The 18,689-nt window shown below is 52.3% G+C and overlaps 1 protein-coding gene across 1 annotated transcript in view; it reads right to left on the bottom strand.

Annotated features, from left to right (window-relative positions):
- CACNB4 (calcium voltage-gated channel auxiliary subunit beta 4) overlaps positions 1-16,843 on the bottom strand; it is a 91,711-nt gene extending 74,868 nt beyond the window's left edge. Inside the window, exons 1-2 of the mRNA XM_074547783.1 lie at positions 16,702-16,843; positions 16,532-16,615 (exon numbers count right to left, since the gene is read on the bottom strand). Coding sequence (XP_074403884.1) covers positions 16,532-16,615; positions 16,702-16,710 — 93 coding nt within the window. The 5' untranslated portion in view covers positions 16,711-16,843. The remainder of the gene's footprint in view (positions 1-16,531; positions 16,616-16,701) is intronic.
- Between the last annotated feature and the right edge of the window lie 1,846 nt (positions 16,844-18,689).

The raw sequence follows: 18,689 nt of genomic DNA, 5'->3' as shown, positions 1-18,689 counted from the left end.
ATTTTTTCTAGGACCAGATATTTAATTCCCATGAAATTCAGCGTTGTGTGTCCCTACAAAATGCTTCACTTGATGGCACGAGGGTGGAAGGACTCACAGAAAAAGCAAGACAGCAGCAACACAAGCAAACTGCAGCAACCTGCTGTTCATGGGAGCCAGCCGAGAAAAAGCAGCAGCAAAACCCCCCAAACCCAGCACTTCTGGAGCCCAAACCAGCATCTGGGGGTCAGACAGCAGCTCAGGGGTTTGTGCTTGAATCCTGCATTAAATCTGAGAGGCTGAGGGAGGGAACACAGCCAGGGAAGGGCTGGGGACAAGATCCAAACCAGGGCAGGATCCAAACCAGGACCAGGATCCAAATCAGGGGCAGGATCCAAACCAGGACCAGGATCCAAATAGGAGCTGATCCAAAACCAGAACCAGGATCCAAACCAGGATCCAAACCAGGATCTTGATTCAAACCAGGACTGAGATCCAAACTAGGATTTTGATCCAAACCAGGACCAGGATCCAAACCAGGGCAGGATCCAAACCAGGGCAAGATCCAAATGGAGCTCATCCAAACCAGAACCAGGATCCTATCCAGGATCTTGATCCAAACCAGAACCAGGATCCAAACCAAGGGCAGGATCCAAACCAGGACCAGGATCCAAACCAGGGCAGGATCCAAACCAGGACCAGGATCCAAACCAGGACCAGGAGCTGACCCAAACCAAACCAGGATCCAAACCAGGATCATCTCCCATGATGATCACCACTCCAGGGAAGACACAGGATTTATTTTGGTCACAACTTTACATTTTGGAAGATTGTTATTACTGCTGGGTACCTGCTGGAAACACAGGGACGCTTGTGCCTGCTCTCCTGGATGTGGGGAGGAGAGCTGGGAGGGACTGGGGACAGGGATGGAGGGACAGGAGCCAGGGAATGGCTCCCAGTGCCAGAGGGCAGGGATGGGTGGGACATTGGGAATTGTTGGGAATTGGGAATTCCTGGCTGGGAGGGTGGGCAGGCCCTGGCACAGAGAAGCTCTGGAGCGAGTCCTGAGGAGGCCATGGAGATGTTCCAAGCACTGGAGATTCTCTCTGGGGACAAAATGCAGCAAAATAATTGTTCCAAAATCTCCTTTTCTTACCCCTCCCTGCCTTCTCCCCATGGTGCCTCCCAAATCCTGATGCTGGGCCAGAGCAGCACATGGAATTGTGGATGATGGCTGGAGAAGGGAAGGCTCCAGGCAGAGCTCAGAGCCCCTGGCAGGGCCTGGAGGGGCTCCAGGAGAGCTGAGAGGGACTGGGGACAAGGGATGGAGGGACAGGAGCCAGGGAATGGCTCCCAGTGCCAGAGGGCAGGGATGGGTGGGACATTGGGAATTGGGAATTCCTGGCTGGGCTGGGATTGCCAGAGCAGCCCCTGGATCCCTGGCAGTGCCCAAGGCCAGGCTGGAGCACCCAGGGACAGTGGGAGGTGTCCCTGCCATGGCAGAGGGGTGGATTAGGATGGGCTTTAACCCTTCCATCCCATGCTGGGATTCTGGGATGCCCAGGGCAGACTGGAGATGTGCCACATGCTCTCCAAGCCCAGCTGAACCCCCTCAACTCCAAACCAAGCCACAGCTGCCAGGGCCAGGGTGGAAGCCAGGGAGGCAGATCCCTGGGATCCCTTGGGATCTGCTGTGCCACGAGTGGTGATGAACATCTGTAATGGACACATGGACACCTCCCTGCAGGCTTCTCCCTCCAGATGGTCACGGATTTCCAGTCATGCTCTGAAATTTGGGGTTTTTTTCTCTGCACAGTATTTTGCTTCCATAGGAATAGTGCAAGCTCATCCCACCCCAAAATGTTGCCTTTTAGGTACAACCCAAAAAGGGCTTTTCCAGGAACAAAGGATTTGACCCCCTCCAAGGCAGTAACATGTGGGTGGACACAGCAGGACCAGTTCAGAGGCACAGTCCTGCCAGGGGAGCCAGAAACCATCAGCACAGTGCATTTTGATTTGGGCTTGTATTAAAATATACCCTACCAAGAAAGTGTTCTAAGAATAGAATTGAATAGGAAAAAAACCCAGGGATTTTATTAAAATACATTGTACCAAGGAAAGGTTCTAATAATAGACCTGAATGGGAGAAAGGCACAGCTTGGAACTGCTGTGGATGGCAGAGCCACCCCTCTCCCAGCCAGACTCAGCTGAAATTCCCCAAACCCCGGGGAACTGATGCTGGAATTCAGGCAGAGCATCCTCCCTGCTCGCTCATTAGCTGCTCATTAGCATATTTTACATTAGCATATGGCCAGGGCCCGAACCCAAGTGCTCTGGTATTTGTGTGTGGGGAGGGAGTGCTGTGGCTCTGAGTCACAGCCCAGGCTGGCCGGGGCTGCAAGGACCCTGAGGCTCAGCCTGTTCCACCCCCTGCCACGGCAGCGACACCTTCCACCAGAACAGAATGATTGTGCTTCAAAGATGACACAAACCGGGGGAAACTGCACACATTCCTCATGAAAGCACACATGAGATGGGTTAAATATAGCCCAGGCAGGCTCCTCACACAAGACAATAAAACGTTCCCAGTGTCTCTCTTTAGCATCTCGAAATGCTGCCTGCTGCAGCCATGGCAAAATCCAAATGGTTTTCCAGGACTGGGTTTGACTTCCACGATCCTCCCCCCTGCATCTCCTCATTCCACCCCTCTCCGTGGTGCCTACGCCGCTCCACCCGCTCCTTTATTACCATGAGAATCACACTTCCACTCCTCCTTTCCACCACGTTCTGTATCCTTGGAGCAGCCTCATTTTAGGTCCAAAGCTGTTCCATCTTCTCCTGTTCCAAACCCCTTCTCTTCACCTTCCACTCCCTCCCCAAAGCCCTTCCCCAGCAGCTCCTGGATGTTCCCTCTGCTGCAGGGGAGGAGGTCAGATCCCAGCCCAGATATTCCCCATGGATAATTCCTAGGCATTCCTCTAAATCCCCCCTCAGCCTGCAGAAATATCAATATTATTTCTGTATTTTACACCCCCAAATACAGGGTGAGCAGCAGCATCCTTCAGGAATATTTTCCAATGATATTCCAATATCTTCCCCAGATATTCCTCATGGGCAATTCCTAGGGCTGCACTCAGCATTCCTCTAAATCCCCCCTCAGCTTGCAGAAATATCAATATCAATATCAATATCAATATCAATATCAATATCAATATTAATATTATATCTGTATTTTGTACCCCCAAATACAGGGTGAGCAGCAGCATCCTTCACTTTCTTCAGCAATATCTTCCAATGATATTCCAATATCTTCCCCAGATATTCCTCATGGATAATTCCTAGGGCTGCACTCAGCATTCCTCTAAATCCCTCCTCAGCTTGCAGAAATATCAATATCAATATCAATATCAATATCAATATCAATATCAATATCAATATCAATATCAATATTATATCAGTATTTTACACCCCCAAATGCAGGGTGAGCAGCAGCATCCTTCACCTCCTTCAGGAATATCTTCCCAATTCCTTTATTTTCCTGCTCAGTCCCAAAGTGTCACCCAGGCCCTTGGCTTGGAGGCCACAGCTCCAAAGGCTCTAAATCCATGGATGTATGCACACCAGAGCAGACTGCACCTTCCTAAACCCCCATTTATTCCCACAGATCCTTCAAAACCAGCTGAGGGATCTCTCCAGAGATCTCCAAAGCACAAGATGGAAAGTCCATAAGATGGAAGGCTCTGGGAGCAAATTTAGGAGTCCCTTTTCCAAAGGGGGAAATTCTTCAGAATTCCTCAAGGAAGGGGGAAATACTTCAGAATTCTCCAAGGAAAGGGGGAAATTCTTCAGAATTCCTCAAGGAAGGGGGAAAATCTTCAGAATTCCTCAAGGAAGGGGTCTGTGGTGAGGAAAATAAAGAAGCATCCGGAGCTGGGAGTTCAGCCAAAGTTTAGAGATGACGTAAAAAGAAAGGTGGGGCCAAAAGGAGACATTTGAGTCAATGTAGGTACTGTAGAAATTCAGGGCATGATTCATTAGCCAAAAAAACCCTGAACCCCCTCCGTAGCTATTTCCAAGGAGGTACATCCATAATTTATGTGGAACAGGAGTGGGCTGCAATTTCCCCCACACTGCTCCTGCATAAATTACACCAGCTTGTGATTCCCCAGCTCCCGGTGTTCCTGCCTCTCATTTTCCCATCACAGGAACCAGAGGCATCTGTGGAAAAAGGAAGGGGAAAGGTTTGCAGGTGAAAGTTTCCAAGTTGGACTTGGAAAGCTGAGAGGCTGTGGGGGATTCTCAGTTATTTATCAGCCTGGGTTACAGAAACCCACAAAAATCTCCTAAATCACCTGCACAGAGCACAGAGAGGAGCCAGGGCATGGAGAAGTTTAAAATATCAAGAGATTTATCATGAGAGCTGCTCCCCCACTTGTGGATGGTTTGGAGCAGAAGAGTCCTTGAGTGCATGAAATAAATGCAGAAAACATTTCCCAGCCCTGGGAGAGCCCAAGGCCAGGACAAAGGAAAGGGAAAATAAGGGAAAGGGGAAGGGGAAGGGGAAGGGAAATGGGAAAGGGGAAAGGGGAAAGGGGAAAGGGAAAGGGAAAGGGGAAAGGGAAAGGGAAAGGGAAAGGGAAAGGGGAAGGGAAAGGGAAATGGGAAAGGGAAAGGGAAATGGGAAATGGGAAAGGGGAAAGGGAAATGGGAAAAGGCAAAGGGAAAGGAGAAGGGAAAGGGAAAGGGAAAGGGAAAGGGAAAGGGAAAGGGAAAGGGAAAGGGAAAGGGAAAGGGAAAGGGAAAGGGAAAGGGAAATGGGAAAGGGAAAGGGGAAAGGGAAAGGGAAAGGGAAAGGAGAAGGAAAAGGGAAAGGGAAAGGGGAAAGGGAAAGGGAAAGGGAAAGGGAAAGGGAAAGGGAAAGGGAAAGGGAAAGGGAAAGGGAAAGGGAAAGGGAAAGGGAGAGGGAAAGGGAAAGGGAAAGGGAAAGGAGAAGGAAAAGGGAAAGGACCAAACCAGAAAGAAAAGAGAAAGGAAAATAAAGGGATGTAAGCAGAGGAAGCTGCTCCAGGAGCAGTGAGTGTGGCTAGGACACATCCAACTGCTCCCAAAAGGAAAAGGAACAATTTTCCTTCCAGAACACCCAAGAATGGGGGAATGAAGTGACAGAAGATGAGTTATGAAAGAGTCACCCACTCTTTAGGGCCACTACCCACATTTTGTGCTCACAGACTCTCTGCACACCAACCAGAGACAGATTCCACCTCCCCTTTCTTGGTCTTTTTCCCCCTCCTCTTCTCCTTCCTCTCACTTTTTTCCCTGGCCATGCTTTTTGTCAGGTTTTGGGGAGCTCTTTTTTTATCCCCCAGTCTGTTCCCATCACTGGGCTGATGTGCCACCCTGTCCTGGGCAGCTCTCACGGTCTGGGGAGGGAGTGCCCAACACTGTCACCTCCAAGGGACAAACACAAGCTGTGGCACACACAATGGGAAATAAAAGAGAGTAACAACATTCCCAGGAAAAACAGAAACAAACAGCAACAACAATTAAAAAAAAACCAAAACAAGACCAAAAAAAAAAAACAAACCACAACAACAAAAAACCCCACACGCCGTCCTTATCCGAATTGAACCAGTTACTATAGTAAAAATTTGGGATTTCCCCTCTTCCCACTCTTTTTGTCTGGTACAAAAGTGGGTAATGAGGCAGCTGCTGAAATTCAGTGCAGAGGAAAGAGAGGCACTGGTGGAAAGGAGAGAGCCAAGGCAAGGCCAGAGGGAGCTTCTGGAGGAGAAGGGGAGAAGAGAGGGAGGAGGAGCAGGGCCACGGGCTGCAGCAGAGGAAACAGCCCCAGTGGGCTGGGGAGGTTCAGGGGAAATGTCAGGATCAGTTTGCTCAGGGATGGGGTGCAAAGGCCTGCAATGGCTGCCCAGGGGTCCCCACCCCTGAGGTGGCACCTGGGGACACGGGTCACTGGGCACCACGGGTCACTGGGCACCACGGGTCACTGGCACCTCGGGTCACTGGGCACCACGCGTCACTGGGCACCATGGGTCACTGGGCACCACGGGTCACTGGGCACCATGGGTCACTGGGCACCACGGGTCACTGGGCACCACCGTGGTGCTGCTGGCTGATGTTGGACTGGATGATCCCAAAGGTCTTCTCCAACCTTAACAATTCCATGGCTCATCCCACAAGGATCCTTCCCACGCTCTCCCCTCACCTCCTCTTCCTCACCTCCCTTAACCCCAGCTCATTCCTCACTTCTGAGCATCTCCCACACCACCTTCTCCTCCGAGGAGCTGGGCTCCATTTGTAATTCCTGGAGTCCCTCTCCTCCCACCCAGCCCAGCTGTCCCTGTGCCACCCCCAGGTCACACATGTCCTTTATCCACAGCAGAGCAGAGCTCTGTCCCACGGGATGGAGCCTTTCTCCCGTGTGGGCAGCAGGGAGAGGGAGCAGAAGCTGCTCCTGCTGGCCCAAGGTGCTCAAAGCCAAAGCAGCAGGAGAATATTCCAGCCCCAGTTGCCAGCAGGCTCCTGGAAGATGAGTCTCAGGCCATTGACCTCCACTGCTCATCAAGGCCCAAGAAATGCCAAGGGCTGAGGGTGTTTTTATCCCCCTCTGATGAATAAAAAACTCCACCAGGTTATGAAATATCTCCTAATGGGAAAATCAGTTCCCCATTGCTCAGAGGAGATCACCCAAGGAATGGACACCCCAATGAATTCCTGGTACAGTAAGTCCACCTGTGAACTTTGAAGTGTGGAGGGAATAAAAGGCTTCAAAAACACTTCACAAAAATGGGAGTGAACATTTACATGTCAAGGGTTGTCCCCAAGAAGGTCCCATCCAGGAGAAGATCCCCTAAGCCCCTGAAGTGGAGAATGCAACTCCCCAAAAGAACCTGGCAAATACAAATCAACATTGGGATTTGGTTGGAAAATCCTCCTGTAATCCACATTTCTCTTTGGGAAGACTCTGTAGTTGTCAAGGTTTACAGGAGTCACTGGTGAGGAGCATCACTGGGATCTTCCCCCAGGACATGGTTGGGATTCTCCTGCTTCAATCCAGGTGTTTGCTGCTGCTCCAGGTCACCCAGCAAATCCCAATAATTATCACAATAAAAGAAATGTCTTGATTTCCAAAGGAGCATTTTCAGAAGGGTTTTGGAAAATTCCAGCCTGGAATTCTTGTACTGCCCTGCCTGGCTGGGGATCTGTGATTTTTGCAGGGATATCAAAGTGCATTAAGTGCAGAAACCTGCAGAGATGTGGAGGCAGGGGGGCAGCTCCTGCTGTCTGCAGGGATAAATGGAAATGATGCATTTATGATTATGTAAGCTGGGAAAAGAGAGCCTGGGTAAGCACTGAAAGCACAGCCTGGAGAGGGACCCCCATCCAGCACAGGCCTCGGGAGAAATGGGATCCAGGGAAAGCCAGGAGCAGGTCGTGGTTTCCTGCCTGCTTGTTCCTGGCAGGAAAGGTGGCACTGCCAGCATTCCAGGGACCTTCACTCAAGGATGTTAAATCCCTTATCTGGGACGAGAAAGGTTTTCCCTGAATTGTGCTGCTCATCATGGACGTGTCCAGGAGAGGGAATGCTGAGGGTTCACTGCTCAGTGGGAACGGGAGGGGTGGAACCAGCAGGGGGTGTGTGTGCCCCAGAACCTTCCAGTGCTTCACACCCCTCCCCAGGGACAGGGCTGGGAGTGGGGACACCCAGGGACACTCGGGGACACCCAGGGACACCCAGGGACATTTAGGGACACCCAGGGACACCCAGGGACACTCAGGGACACCCAGGGACATTCAGGAACACTCAGAGACACTTGGGGACACTCAGAGACACCCAGGGACATTTAGGGACACTCAGGGACACCCAGGGACACTCATGGACACCAAGGGACACTCAGGGACACTGGGGACATTTAGGGACACCCAGGGACACTCATGGACACCAAGGGACACTGGGGACACCCAGGGACACCCAGGGACACTCAGGGACACCCAGGGACACTCAGGGACATTTAGGGACACCCAGGGACACTCAGGGACATTTAGGGACACTGGGGACACCCAGGGACACTGAGGACACCCAGGGACACCCAGGGACATTTAGGGACACTCAGGGATACTGGGGACACCCAGGGACACCCAGGGACACTGGGGACACCCAGGGACACTGAGGACACCCAGGGACACCCAGGGACACTCAGGGACATTTAGGGACACCCAGGGACACTGGGGACAATCAGGGACACCCAGGAACATTTAGGGACACCCAGGGACACCCAGGGACACTCAGGGACACCCAGGGACATCCGGGGACACTCAGGGACACCCGGGGACACACAGGGACACACAGGGACACTCAGGGACACACAGGGACACCCAAGGACACTCGGGGACCACGGCAAAGCTGGCGCCACCATTCCCAGCAGCCCGAGGCAGCAGCACCTCCCACAGAAGGGGTGGGGTGTGAAAGGTCCCCAAACCCACGGGGTTTGTCCCAGGGCAGGGAATGGGGCCAGCACGGATCCCCACCCTCCCTCCCTGGCCTTCAGGGAAGTTTCCCATTTTTGTCAGAGGGAAAGGGGAAGGCAGGCAAGGCCGTGCTGCTCCCAATCCCTTTTTATCTGGAGACCTCATTACCAGCAGCCAAAAATTCAAACAACACAGGAAAGACATGTTCTTATTCCCACTCTAAATTACCTCGTTGTCAAATTATCCATCAGTCATTACCAAAATATTTAGTTGGGACATTGGGAATTGCTGGCTGGGCTGGCATTCCCAGAGCAGCTGGGGCTGCCCTGGATCCCTGGCAGTGCCCAAGCCAGGCTGGACAGGGCTGGAGCAGCCTGGGACAATTCCCTGGTGGAACTGGAGGAGCTTTACAGTCCCTTCCATCCAAACCAGTCTGGGGTTCTGGCATTCTTTTTATCCCACTTGACTATCAGCCAAATCAACCAAAACCCCTTTTAACAGCAGATCTTTTTAACACTGTCAGTGGCTCAAGAATTTTTAGATTTTATTTTCCCAGAGCTCTGCTTGATTATTTTTTAAAGCCAATTTGGAAGATTATTCACATCAGGCTTCCCCTCCTAACCCTGAAACCAACAGAAAGGAATTCAGGAATTCTCTTTTTTCCAGCTCTGTGGGTCCCCCAGAACCCAAGGGGTTTAGGATAAAAAGCTGTTTCAGTTCCTTTGTAAAGGTATTTTTTCATTCTTTCCTATTAAATATTGAAGGAGAACAGCACAAGCATCATGCATTCATACCCTATATATCTATGTACATATATCTCTCTATATATATCTATATATATATATAGATATTTATACATATGTATTTATAATCTTTTTAATATATATATTTACATGTTTGTAAAGGTATTTTTTAATTCTTTGCTATTAAATATTGAAGGGGGACAGCAAGACCATCATGCATTTGTACCCTATATATCGATGTATTTATATCTATGTGTATATATATATATATACATAGATATTTACACACATATATATATTTATAACCTTTTATATATATATATATACACATGTTTGTAAAGGTATTTTTTAATTATTTCCTAATAAATATTGAAGGGGACAGCAAGACCATCATGCATTCATACCCTATATATCTATGTATTTATATCTCTATATATATATCTCAATATCTATATATATAGATATATATTTACACATATATATATTTATAACATTTTAAAATATATAGTTACATGTTTGTAAAAGTATTTTTTAATTCTTTCCTATTAGATACTGAAGGGGACAGCAAGAGCATTGGGCATTCATACCCTATATATATATATTTACTCCCATATATATTTTTTTACATGTTTGCAAAGGCATTTTTTCATTCTCATCTATTAAATATTGAAGGGGGACAGCAAGAGCCTTGTGTATCCGTATATATTATTATATAATATATTATATTATATCCTGTATATATTTTTAAAATATATTTATATGCTTTTATATGTATATATTTACATGTTTGTAAAGGTATTTCTTGCCTATTAAATATTGAAGTGGGACATCAAGAGCATTGTGCATTCATACCCTATATATATATATTTACTCCCATATATATTTTTTTACATGTTTGCAAAGGTATTTTTTCATTCTCATCTATTAAATATTGAAGGGGGACATCAAGACCATTGTGTATTCATACCCTATATATAAATATTTACATTTATATTTATATATTGAATATTTAAATATTTATATCTTAATATACAAATACATTTTTATATTTATATATATGACTATTTATATATTTCTATTTATATTATACATTTTTAATCCCTGTGTTTCCTGCCTGTGCACGTATTTTGTCATTGTCACCTCTCGAGCCTCCCCCATTCACATCCTGCTCCCATTCTGCTGCTCTGAGCACGGAGATGCTCGCTGGGATCACACAGCTCCACCAAAGGGAATTCATTTTATAGGTCAGGCTGCACAGAGCCACGTAAACAAACGCCCACGGCCGCCACAGCCGCACGGATCCCCCCAAACCCCCCAGATTTGGGGTGGGCAGCAGCCAGATCCCGTTTTCTCTCCATGTTGCGTTGCTCTCTGTTAACGCCCGGCTTTGCCGGGTGGCTCCGGGCTCAGTGCAAAGCCCGGCCCGGTTGCCATGGCGCTGGTGGGGCGGTCAGCGCTCCGCTGGGAGCAGGACACGGCTCGGGAGGGACAATCCCAGCCCAGGGAGCCGTCCCGCTCATCCCCCCCATTCCAGCAGCTCCAACCCCAGCCCCCGTTCCAGAGCTGCTGCTGAGCCCCAGCCCCTACCTGCTCATGGATGGTGCCCCAATCCCATGGCAGCTGCACCATCCTGGACACCTCAGCGTGGACATCACCCCTGACGCTCCAAACCTGACCAAACCCAGCAGCTGGGGGGGTTTTCCCTGGAAAACCACGGGGATGTGCTTGCAAACACAGCACACACAGGATCGCCTCCCAACAGAGCCCCGAGTGAGAGCTTAATTGGGGATTCAATTAGAGCAGGAAGAAACATTCAATTAAACCTCCTGGTGCCACGGAGATTCCCGGGCACGCAGCATTCCAGAGGAAAAACGGGAATGTGCAGAAGGCTGCCGGCCCTGGTGATGACAGAACTCAGGAGAGAAGCCAATTTTCCTACTCCTTGCTTTATAATTAAAAGCAAAAGGAAAAATCCATTTCGTTTGCTGGTATTTCAGCCTGGTGAAGGTTCATGGAGCCACAGAATATCCTGAGTGGGAAGGAAGCCACAGGATCATGGATCCAGCTCCTGGTCCTGCACAGACACCCCAAAATCCCACCCTGGGCACCCCTGGGGTGCTGTCCCAAAGCTCCTGGAGCTGTTGGGAATGTGCCCATTCCCTGGGGAGCCTGGGCAGTGCCAGCACCCTCTGGGGAAGAGCCTTGCCCTAAATCCATCCTGGCCCAGCCCCACAAAGGACACGCTCCACGTGCTTCCATTTCCTTCCAGCAACCCTGGGCAAGGCCCCACCTGGGCATGCCAAGGCTCTGACCCATCCACACGGGCAGCACCTGCAGGAGGATGGAGGGATGGCCTCTGCATGGCCTTGGGCCCACCTGCACCTTGCACACTGGCAGCTGGAGGGAAGCAGGGCTGACTCCTCATTTCCCAGCATTTCCTCCCTGAGGTCACTGCAGCCATCCCAAACCCCAGCCCTGCCCCTTGGTGGGATGGTTCCTCTGCAGCTGCCAGGGGACGATGCCATGGGAGCTCCCCCAGTCCCTCACAGGGAATTCCTGCCATGGATTGTCCCTGTGCAGCCCTGCAGGGAGCAAACCAGCCCCAAAAATCACCTGGAATTGGCATCAGGCCGTGAGGACTGACACAACAACAGGGCCAAGTGTCCCAGGCCAGGCTGGACATTGGGCTGGGAGCACCCAGGGACAGTGAGAGGTGTCCTTGCCATGGCAGGGACCTGGGATGGGAGGGGATTTAAGGTCCCTTGAACCCAAACCATTCCAGGATTTCATGATTCTGTGCAATGAGCAGAAAACACTGCTTTCCCCCAAAACAGCAAGGCCCTTTTGGAAAGCTTTTGTAAACTCTGTGGTGCTGAATGCAGGAGAAAACCCCAAACCTGAGGGAAAGTCAAGCAAGACACCCTGGGAACTCTCATTTCACTGCAAGCCTTAATTCCCCTCTTCGATTCAACCTAAATATTTGGATTTACAAAGTCAAATCTTGACTTTTACAAACCAAATCCACTGTTTCTTCATCAAGTGGCACACCCTGAGAGCTGAGCTGAGCTGAGCACCCTGATTCCAGCAGGGATGAGGCACAACCATGCCAGGGCTGCTGCTCTGGGGAGAGGGCTCAGCCTTTTATTCACCTGTCAAATGCTTAAACAGCTCCTGAGTGCTGCACAGAGCAAAATAAGAGCCCAGCCTAAGGAATAATCACATTCCATGACAGTAAGCTGTATTTTAGAAATTAATGACTCATGGCAGGATTGAGCTCATCCTGAGCTAAATTACTGAACCTCTGCTCTGCTCCTCTGCAGACATGATTTTTATCCATTTAATCAGTGCTGGATTTTGAGGAATGCCTGGATCACTGCAGGCTCCTGCTGGAATGGACCCTGCTCCCAGCAGCTGCAGGGGTGACCAGAGTCTCCAGGTGATGCTCTGAGGAAAAGGATTTTGAGACCAAAAAATGCAAAATTCTGGGAAGAATTCAGAGATGGTCACTGACCAGCAGAGCCCTGTGGAAACAAGGCCACAAAACTCTTTTTAAAGATTCTAAATTCTTTTGTCACAATATCCTCAACCTTTGAAGTGTTGTTACAGCATGAGAGCTGATAACACAAAATGCTGCTCTTTTCTTCCTCTCAATATTACACAGGAAAAATTACATTTAAAAGGGGGAAGCACGAGTGCTGCCAGAGATGCAGCACCAGGTGTAACTAAGTCTCAAAAGAAAATTGGCTTTAACCTCAACTATCTCTAAAGAAGCAGCAAAAACTTCCAGAAATAAACTGCACATCTAAATATAGTTTTGTGTGCAGTTGAATGTCCTTGGGCTGCTCAGGGACACTCTGGCTTCACTTGGAGTCTCTGGCACAAACTGGGAAGGATTTCCACTGATTCCCGTGAATGTTTCTGCCCCTGCCCGGCTCCCTCAGGGATTGTGCGGCCCCTGCCCGGCTCCCTCAGGGATTCTCCAGCCCCTGCCCGGCTCCATTTCCTTCCCTGGACACGCTCCAGCCCCTCAGCCCCTTGCCGTGAGGGGAAAATCAAAAAGTGGGAGAAAACATGAGGGGGGGAAGCAATGAGGGGAGTCTGAGGAAGGCTTTGATGCAGAGCTTTTCCCTCCTGGATCCTCTTTTTCTCTAGGCCAAGCCCTTCCCAGCTCCCTCAGGAATTCTCCAGCCTCTTCCCCAGCAGGGTTCCCTTCAGGGTCTCTCCTGCCATGAGGGGAAAATCAAAAAGTGGGAGAAAATGAAAAATGTGAGGGAAAAAAGAAGTGAGGGGAGTTTGAGGAAGGTTCTGCTGCAGAGCTTTTCCCTTCTGGATCCTCTTTTTCTCCAGGCTGAGGCCCTGCCCGGCTCCCTCAGGGATTGTGCGGCCCCTGCCCGGCTCCCTCGGGGATTGTGCGGCCCCTTCCCGGCTCCCTCAGGGATTCTGCGGCCCCTGCCCGGCTCTCTCAGGGATAGTGCAGCCCCTGCCCGGCTCCCTCAGGGATTCTGCAGCCCCTGCCCGGCTCCCTCAGGGATTGTGCGGCCCCTGCCCGGCTCCCTCGGGGATTGTGTGGCCCCTGCCCGGCTCCCTCAGGGATTCTCCAGGCCCCGCCCGGCTCCCTCAGCCCCTCCTGAGCCTGAGGTGTGAGGGAGAACATTCCAAAGGGAGACCCTGCCTGAGGAAGTGTCTCAATCTCACCAGCATCAGGGCTACCGTTGGCCCAATAAAAAGCAAAATGTGTAAATATTCCTCTGGGAGACATTTGGAGAGGAGGTGAAGGAGAAAAATGAGGAGAAAGGGAAGCTGAACTTCCACCCCAGCATCCCAAGAAGTGCTGGATGCTCTGACACAACCTCTTGCTGCTGTCCTGCACAGGTCACAGCTTTTGTCAGTGAAATGAATCTCATCAGAAATCTCAGGGAATAAATTGATCCTGCCAGAATTCCAAGGGAAAACACCAAACCCTGTGTCACAAACGCCCAGAAAACACAAGGAGGAGTTCTGATGCCAGTGTTGTGCGGAATCACAAGCACATGTTTCCAGCTGCCCTAATTAGTGTCTAATAATTGACTCCTGTCCCTTAAGGGGGTTCTTGGCTCTAATTGAGCAGCACCTGCCACGTCAGAGGAACAGTTCTGTGCACCCATTCCTTGCCCAAAGGCCACACTTGACCCCTTCAGTGCCAGCTCTGCTGCCAGCCTTGGCTGTGCCCGGATCTGGGGCCCATCCCAGCAGCTGGGAATCTGCATCAGGAGTCACTCCAGGACAGCAGGGACCCCGCTGCCTTTGGGGGTGTTCAAACATCATCCCACGGATTCCCAGCACCCCCCTGGCTGTTCCTGGCAGCACAGGAGTCCCCCTGTGCCCTCCAGAGCAGCATCTCCCCCAGCAGAGAGGGCACTGCCAGCCTGCAGCTGGGAGCTCTGTCCTTGTGGACACACACACCCCACAGACCCTCCCTGCTTCCCACCACACGGTGTGGACAAAAAAAATGCAAATCCAAAAGCTCCTCCAAACGTTATTCCCTTCCTAAATTAGATTGAGCAACGGATCGAAACCAGAAATTAAATGCAACATAATGAAAAGTCGAGTAATGAGTTCAAATCCCAGGGAGCTGCTTCTCTCCTGGCACAGAAGGAAACCAAGGATGTCATTTCCATAGGTACTGAGGGCTTGGGAAGAAGCTGGTGCTCAGTTTTTCATGTATACAAGATGTACAAAAGATTTAAACTCCTTTGGGACACTGATTACAGATCCCACTGACAGAATTCCCATTTGTTTTTAAATCAGACCCACAAGCACCACAGCGCTGCCTGAAGCTGATCCCTGCTGGTGGCACTTTCTGTTCCACTTGTGCTTGCAGAGCCTGATTGTTATGAGGGAGAACTTCCCTGTGGGAGGGTAAAGGACAGGGAAAACATCCCATCACCTGATTTTCCTGCTTTTAACTGGAAGGGCCCATCCAGTGTGGATGGGGGAATGACCCCCAGAGGGGTCAGGAGGGAAGTGAGTCCCCCAAAACCAGACAAAGGCCTGGCTTCCAAAATTCCAGGTCATTCCTGCTGCCTTGGACACCGGGTGATGCCAAGGACCCTCTGCCCAAACCCCCAGCCCCGAATTCCCAGGCAGCACAAATGCACCTCTGGAAGCAGCTCCCCTGCAGGCTGAGCGCTGCTCCAGGACATCTCCCAGGAGCACCCACGGCAGCATCTCCTCAACCCTCCAGCATAACCCAAAACTGCCTTTCTGCTCGTTTATCCTTGCTTCAACTCCAGTCTGCACGGCTCAGATCACCCTGAACGTCACACTCATCCCGACACTCTCACATGTCACTCTGGGAACGGGGCCTGCCAGCCCCAAACGGCTGCTCCGGGCCGGGGCCGTGACCAGGAGGTGCCCGCAGGCAGTGAAACCTCCCTGGGTTATTGAAATCCCCCTCTGTGACAGAGCAACCTCCATGGCCTGAGCACAGCACGCTGCCACGCGTGCCGAGTGTCCCTGATCCACCAAGGGCCCGACTCTGCTTCCCCTGAGCCTCCTTCAGTCCCTCTGGAGTCCCTGGGATGCAGGGTCATGCTCTGGGGAGTGCTGCACACGCTGGACTTGGGAATGAAATGGATAATATTTACTGCAAACAGGGGTTTGAGCAGAGAGTGATGCTCTGGGGGACTCGGGATGTCAGTCTGTGTCTGAGCAGGGACAGCTGGCAGGCAGAGTGGGAGACTGGGAACGGGGATGGAAAAGGGGAGCAGGGATGGAAAAGGGGAGCAGGGAAGGAAAAGGGAGGCAGAGAAGGAAAAGGGGAATGTTAGCATGAGGTTCCACGCTGATGGCTACCAGTGCTCCTGCAGTGCACGGGGCTGCTGTGCAACCAGCTCCGAGCAGCCCAACCTCACATACCGATGCTCTTGACACACTTAAAACCATTTCCCTTCCAGAAATCCTCAAGTCAGGAGATGACTAAAACCTCAGCTCCCATTCCCTACGCCAAGAGCATCTCCCGGTGTCCCGGGGAATAACGAGGAGATGCCCAGCGGGTCCGACAGCGCCGGGAGCCCGAGGCGAGGACGATCCGCGCGTTCCTCCGGCCGCAGCCGGGCTCTGGGGCCGCTCCCAGCCCCGAACTCCGCCGTGCCCGCAACTCCAGCGGTGCCGGAGCCGGAACCGGAGCCGGAGCATCCCCGGGCAGCGGCACCGCCGCGCTCCGCACGGGGTCCGGCCCCGCCGAGCCCCGGAGCCCCCCGGCCGTGCCCGAGCCCCCCGTTTGTGCCCGAGCCCCCCGCTTGTGCCCGAGCCCCCCGTTTGTGCCGAGCCCCGGCGCTGACCTGCCGCAGGATGAAGCTGGTGGAGGTGGTGCTGCCGTCCGAGCGCTTGAGGCGGCTGCGGCGCGTCGCGGTGCCCCTCGTCACCTGCCCGGGGACAAAGCATCAAGGAGGTGTCCCTGTCCCTGTCCCGGTCCCGGCCCCGGCCCCGCCGCCCCCGGCCCCGCACGCACCGCTGCCATGGCTCCGCTCCCGCTGCTCCCCGCGCTCCCGGGCGCTCTCCGGGCGCAGCGGAGCCGCCGCCGGGGCGGAGCGCGCTGGGGAGGGGGCGGCGGGCGGGGGGCGGCCCCGGGGCGGGGCTGGGACGGCAAAACCCCCGGAGCCCGGCCCCGGCAAGGTTTCAGCGGAGGAGCGAGCCCGGAGCCGGCACGGTTCCAGCCGGGTTCCAGGCGGGGGTCGAGCCCGGAGCCCCGCCGGGCGCTGGGAGGGACCGCTGGGGATGCTCACCGGGAGAGGGGAAGGATCCGGGGCTCCGGGAGAGCTGGAGAGGAAATGGGGACAAGGCATGGAGGGACAGGAGCCAGGGAATGGCTCCCAGCGCCTGAGGGCAGGGATGGATGGGACACTGGGAACTGGGAATTCCCAGAGCAGCTGGGGCTGCCCCTGCATCCCTGGCAGGGTCCCAGGCCAGGCTTGGAGTAGCCTGGGATGGTGGGAGTGTCCCTGCCATGGCAGGGGTGGCACTGGATGGGATTTAAGGTCCCTTCCTTGGGGGATACCCTGGGCAAGCAGCGCCCTCGGTGCCCACCGGGCCACTCCAGCCGAGCCCCAGGCCCTGCCCAGCCCTCCCCACATCCATCAGCACCGACCGACAGCACTCCCAGCCCGGGAGAGAGATCCATGCCCAGGGCACGGAGGAAAACAGCTCAATCAGGAGATGAGGAGCTGGAATAAGATCCGAGGAAGATTTGGAAGCAGGACCTGGATTACCTGCGTCTCACTGCCGAGCATCACCCAGAGACACATCTCACCTCCCACCGGGATGGGCACAGCAGGATTGTGCACACCCTCACTGGCACTGGGATGGGCACAGCAGCAATGGGCACACCCTCGCTCACACTGGGATGGGCACAGCAGGATTGTGCACACCCTCACTGGCACTGGGATGGGCACAGCAGGATTGTGCACACCCTCACTGGCACTGGGATGGGCACAGCAGGATTGTGCACACCCTCGCTCACACCTGCACACTCTGAGCACAGCCAGCATCCTCCTGCCTCACTCCAGACACCAAATCCTTCCATCCTGGGCTGACAGGAGCAGCCTGGTTTCTGTGGCCGAGGTGGATGTGGGTCACTCAGGCTGTGGTCTAAATGAGATTATTTTTACATTCAGCTTCATCCCTCAGCTGGTCCTAGGAAGGCATTTCTGCTGAAACATTAACCGTGAGGTGGCCGATTTCCCAGGGAAACATTCCCTTCAGAGGGAAAACATGCCAGCATTTCCCAGTAACTCAGGATATGATCTGGCTTTTTAAAGGTTCACTTCCAGCCTGAAGTCACCCTAAATCAACACACTGGGGTGAGAAGGGCTGTAAAAAAAAAAGGATGAAAACCAGTGACTGATGTGTAAATGACAATTTTTGGGGCTCTTTGCAGGCATTTGTGGTGTCCACACACAGAGCCTCAGCAGCAGGATGAAGGCCCAGGGATTCACCCTGATTGTGTGGGATGAACCAGAATTCTCAGGTGTTTTTGGTGTCCATGAAAGCTTCAGGAAAAGGATAAAAGCTCAGGGATTCACCCTGATTTTCTGGGATAAGCAGAATTCTCAGGTGTTTCTGGTGTCCATGCACAGCTTCAGCAGCAGGGTTAAAGCCCAGGGATTCACAATGATTTTTGAAATGAGCAGAATTCTCAGGTGTTTCTGGTGTCCATGCACAGCCTCAGCAGCAGGATGAAAGCCCAGGGATTCACCCTGATTGATTGGGATGAACCAGAATTCTCAGGTGTTTCTGGTGTCCATGCACAGGATGAAAGCCCAGGGATTCACCCTGATTTTCTGGGATGAGCAGAATTCTCAGGCAGAGCACAGGACTCAGCTCCTGCCTCTCTGAGCAGGGAGCTCTCCTGGGTGTGTTTGTGAACAAACATTTCTCATCCCACAGACTCTCAGTGCAAGCAGGGGCAGTGCCTGGGAGCTCTCAGAAAAGATGCACAGA

Source organism: Zonotrichia albicollis, chromosome 10 (assembly GCF_047830755.1).
Source record: "Zonotrichia albicollis isolate bZonAlb1 chromosome 10, bZonAlb1.hap1, whole genome shotgun sequence".
Taxonomy (NCBI): Eukaryota; Metazoa; Chordata; class Aves; order Passeriformes; family Passerellidae; genus Zonotrichia; species Zonotrichia albicollis.
Note: the sequence above shows the minus strand (reverse complement) of the source record. Positions and strands in the feature narration are given on the sequence as shown.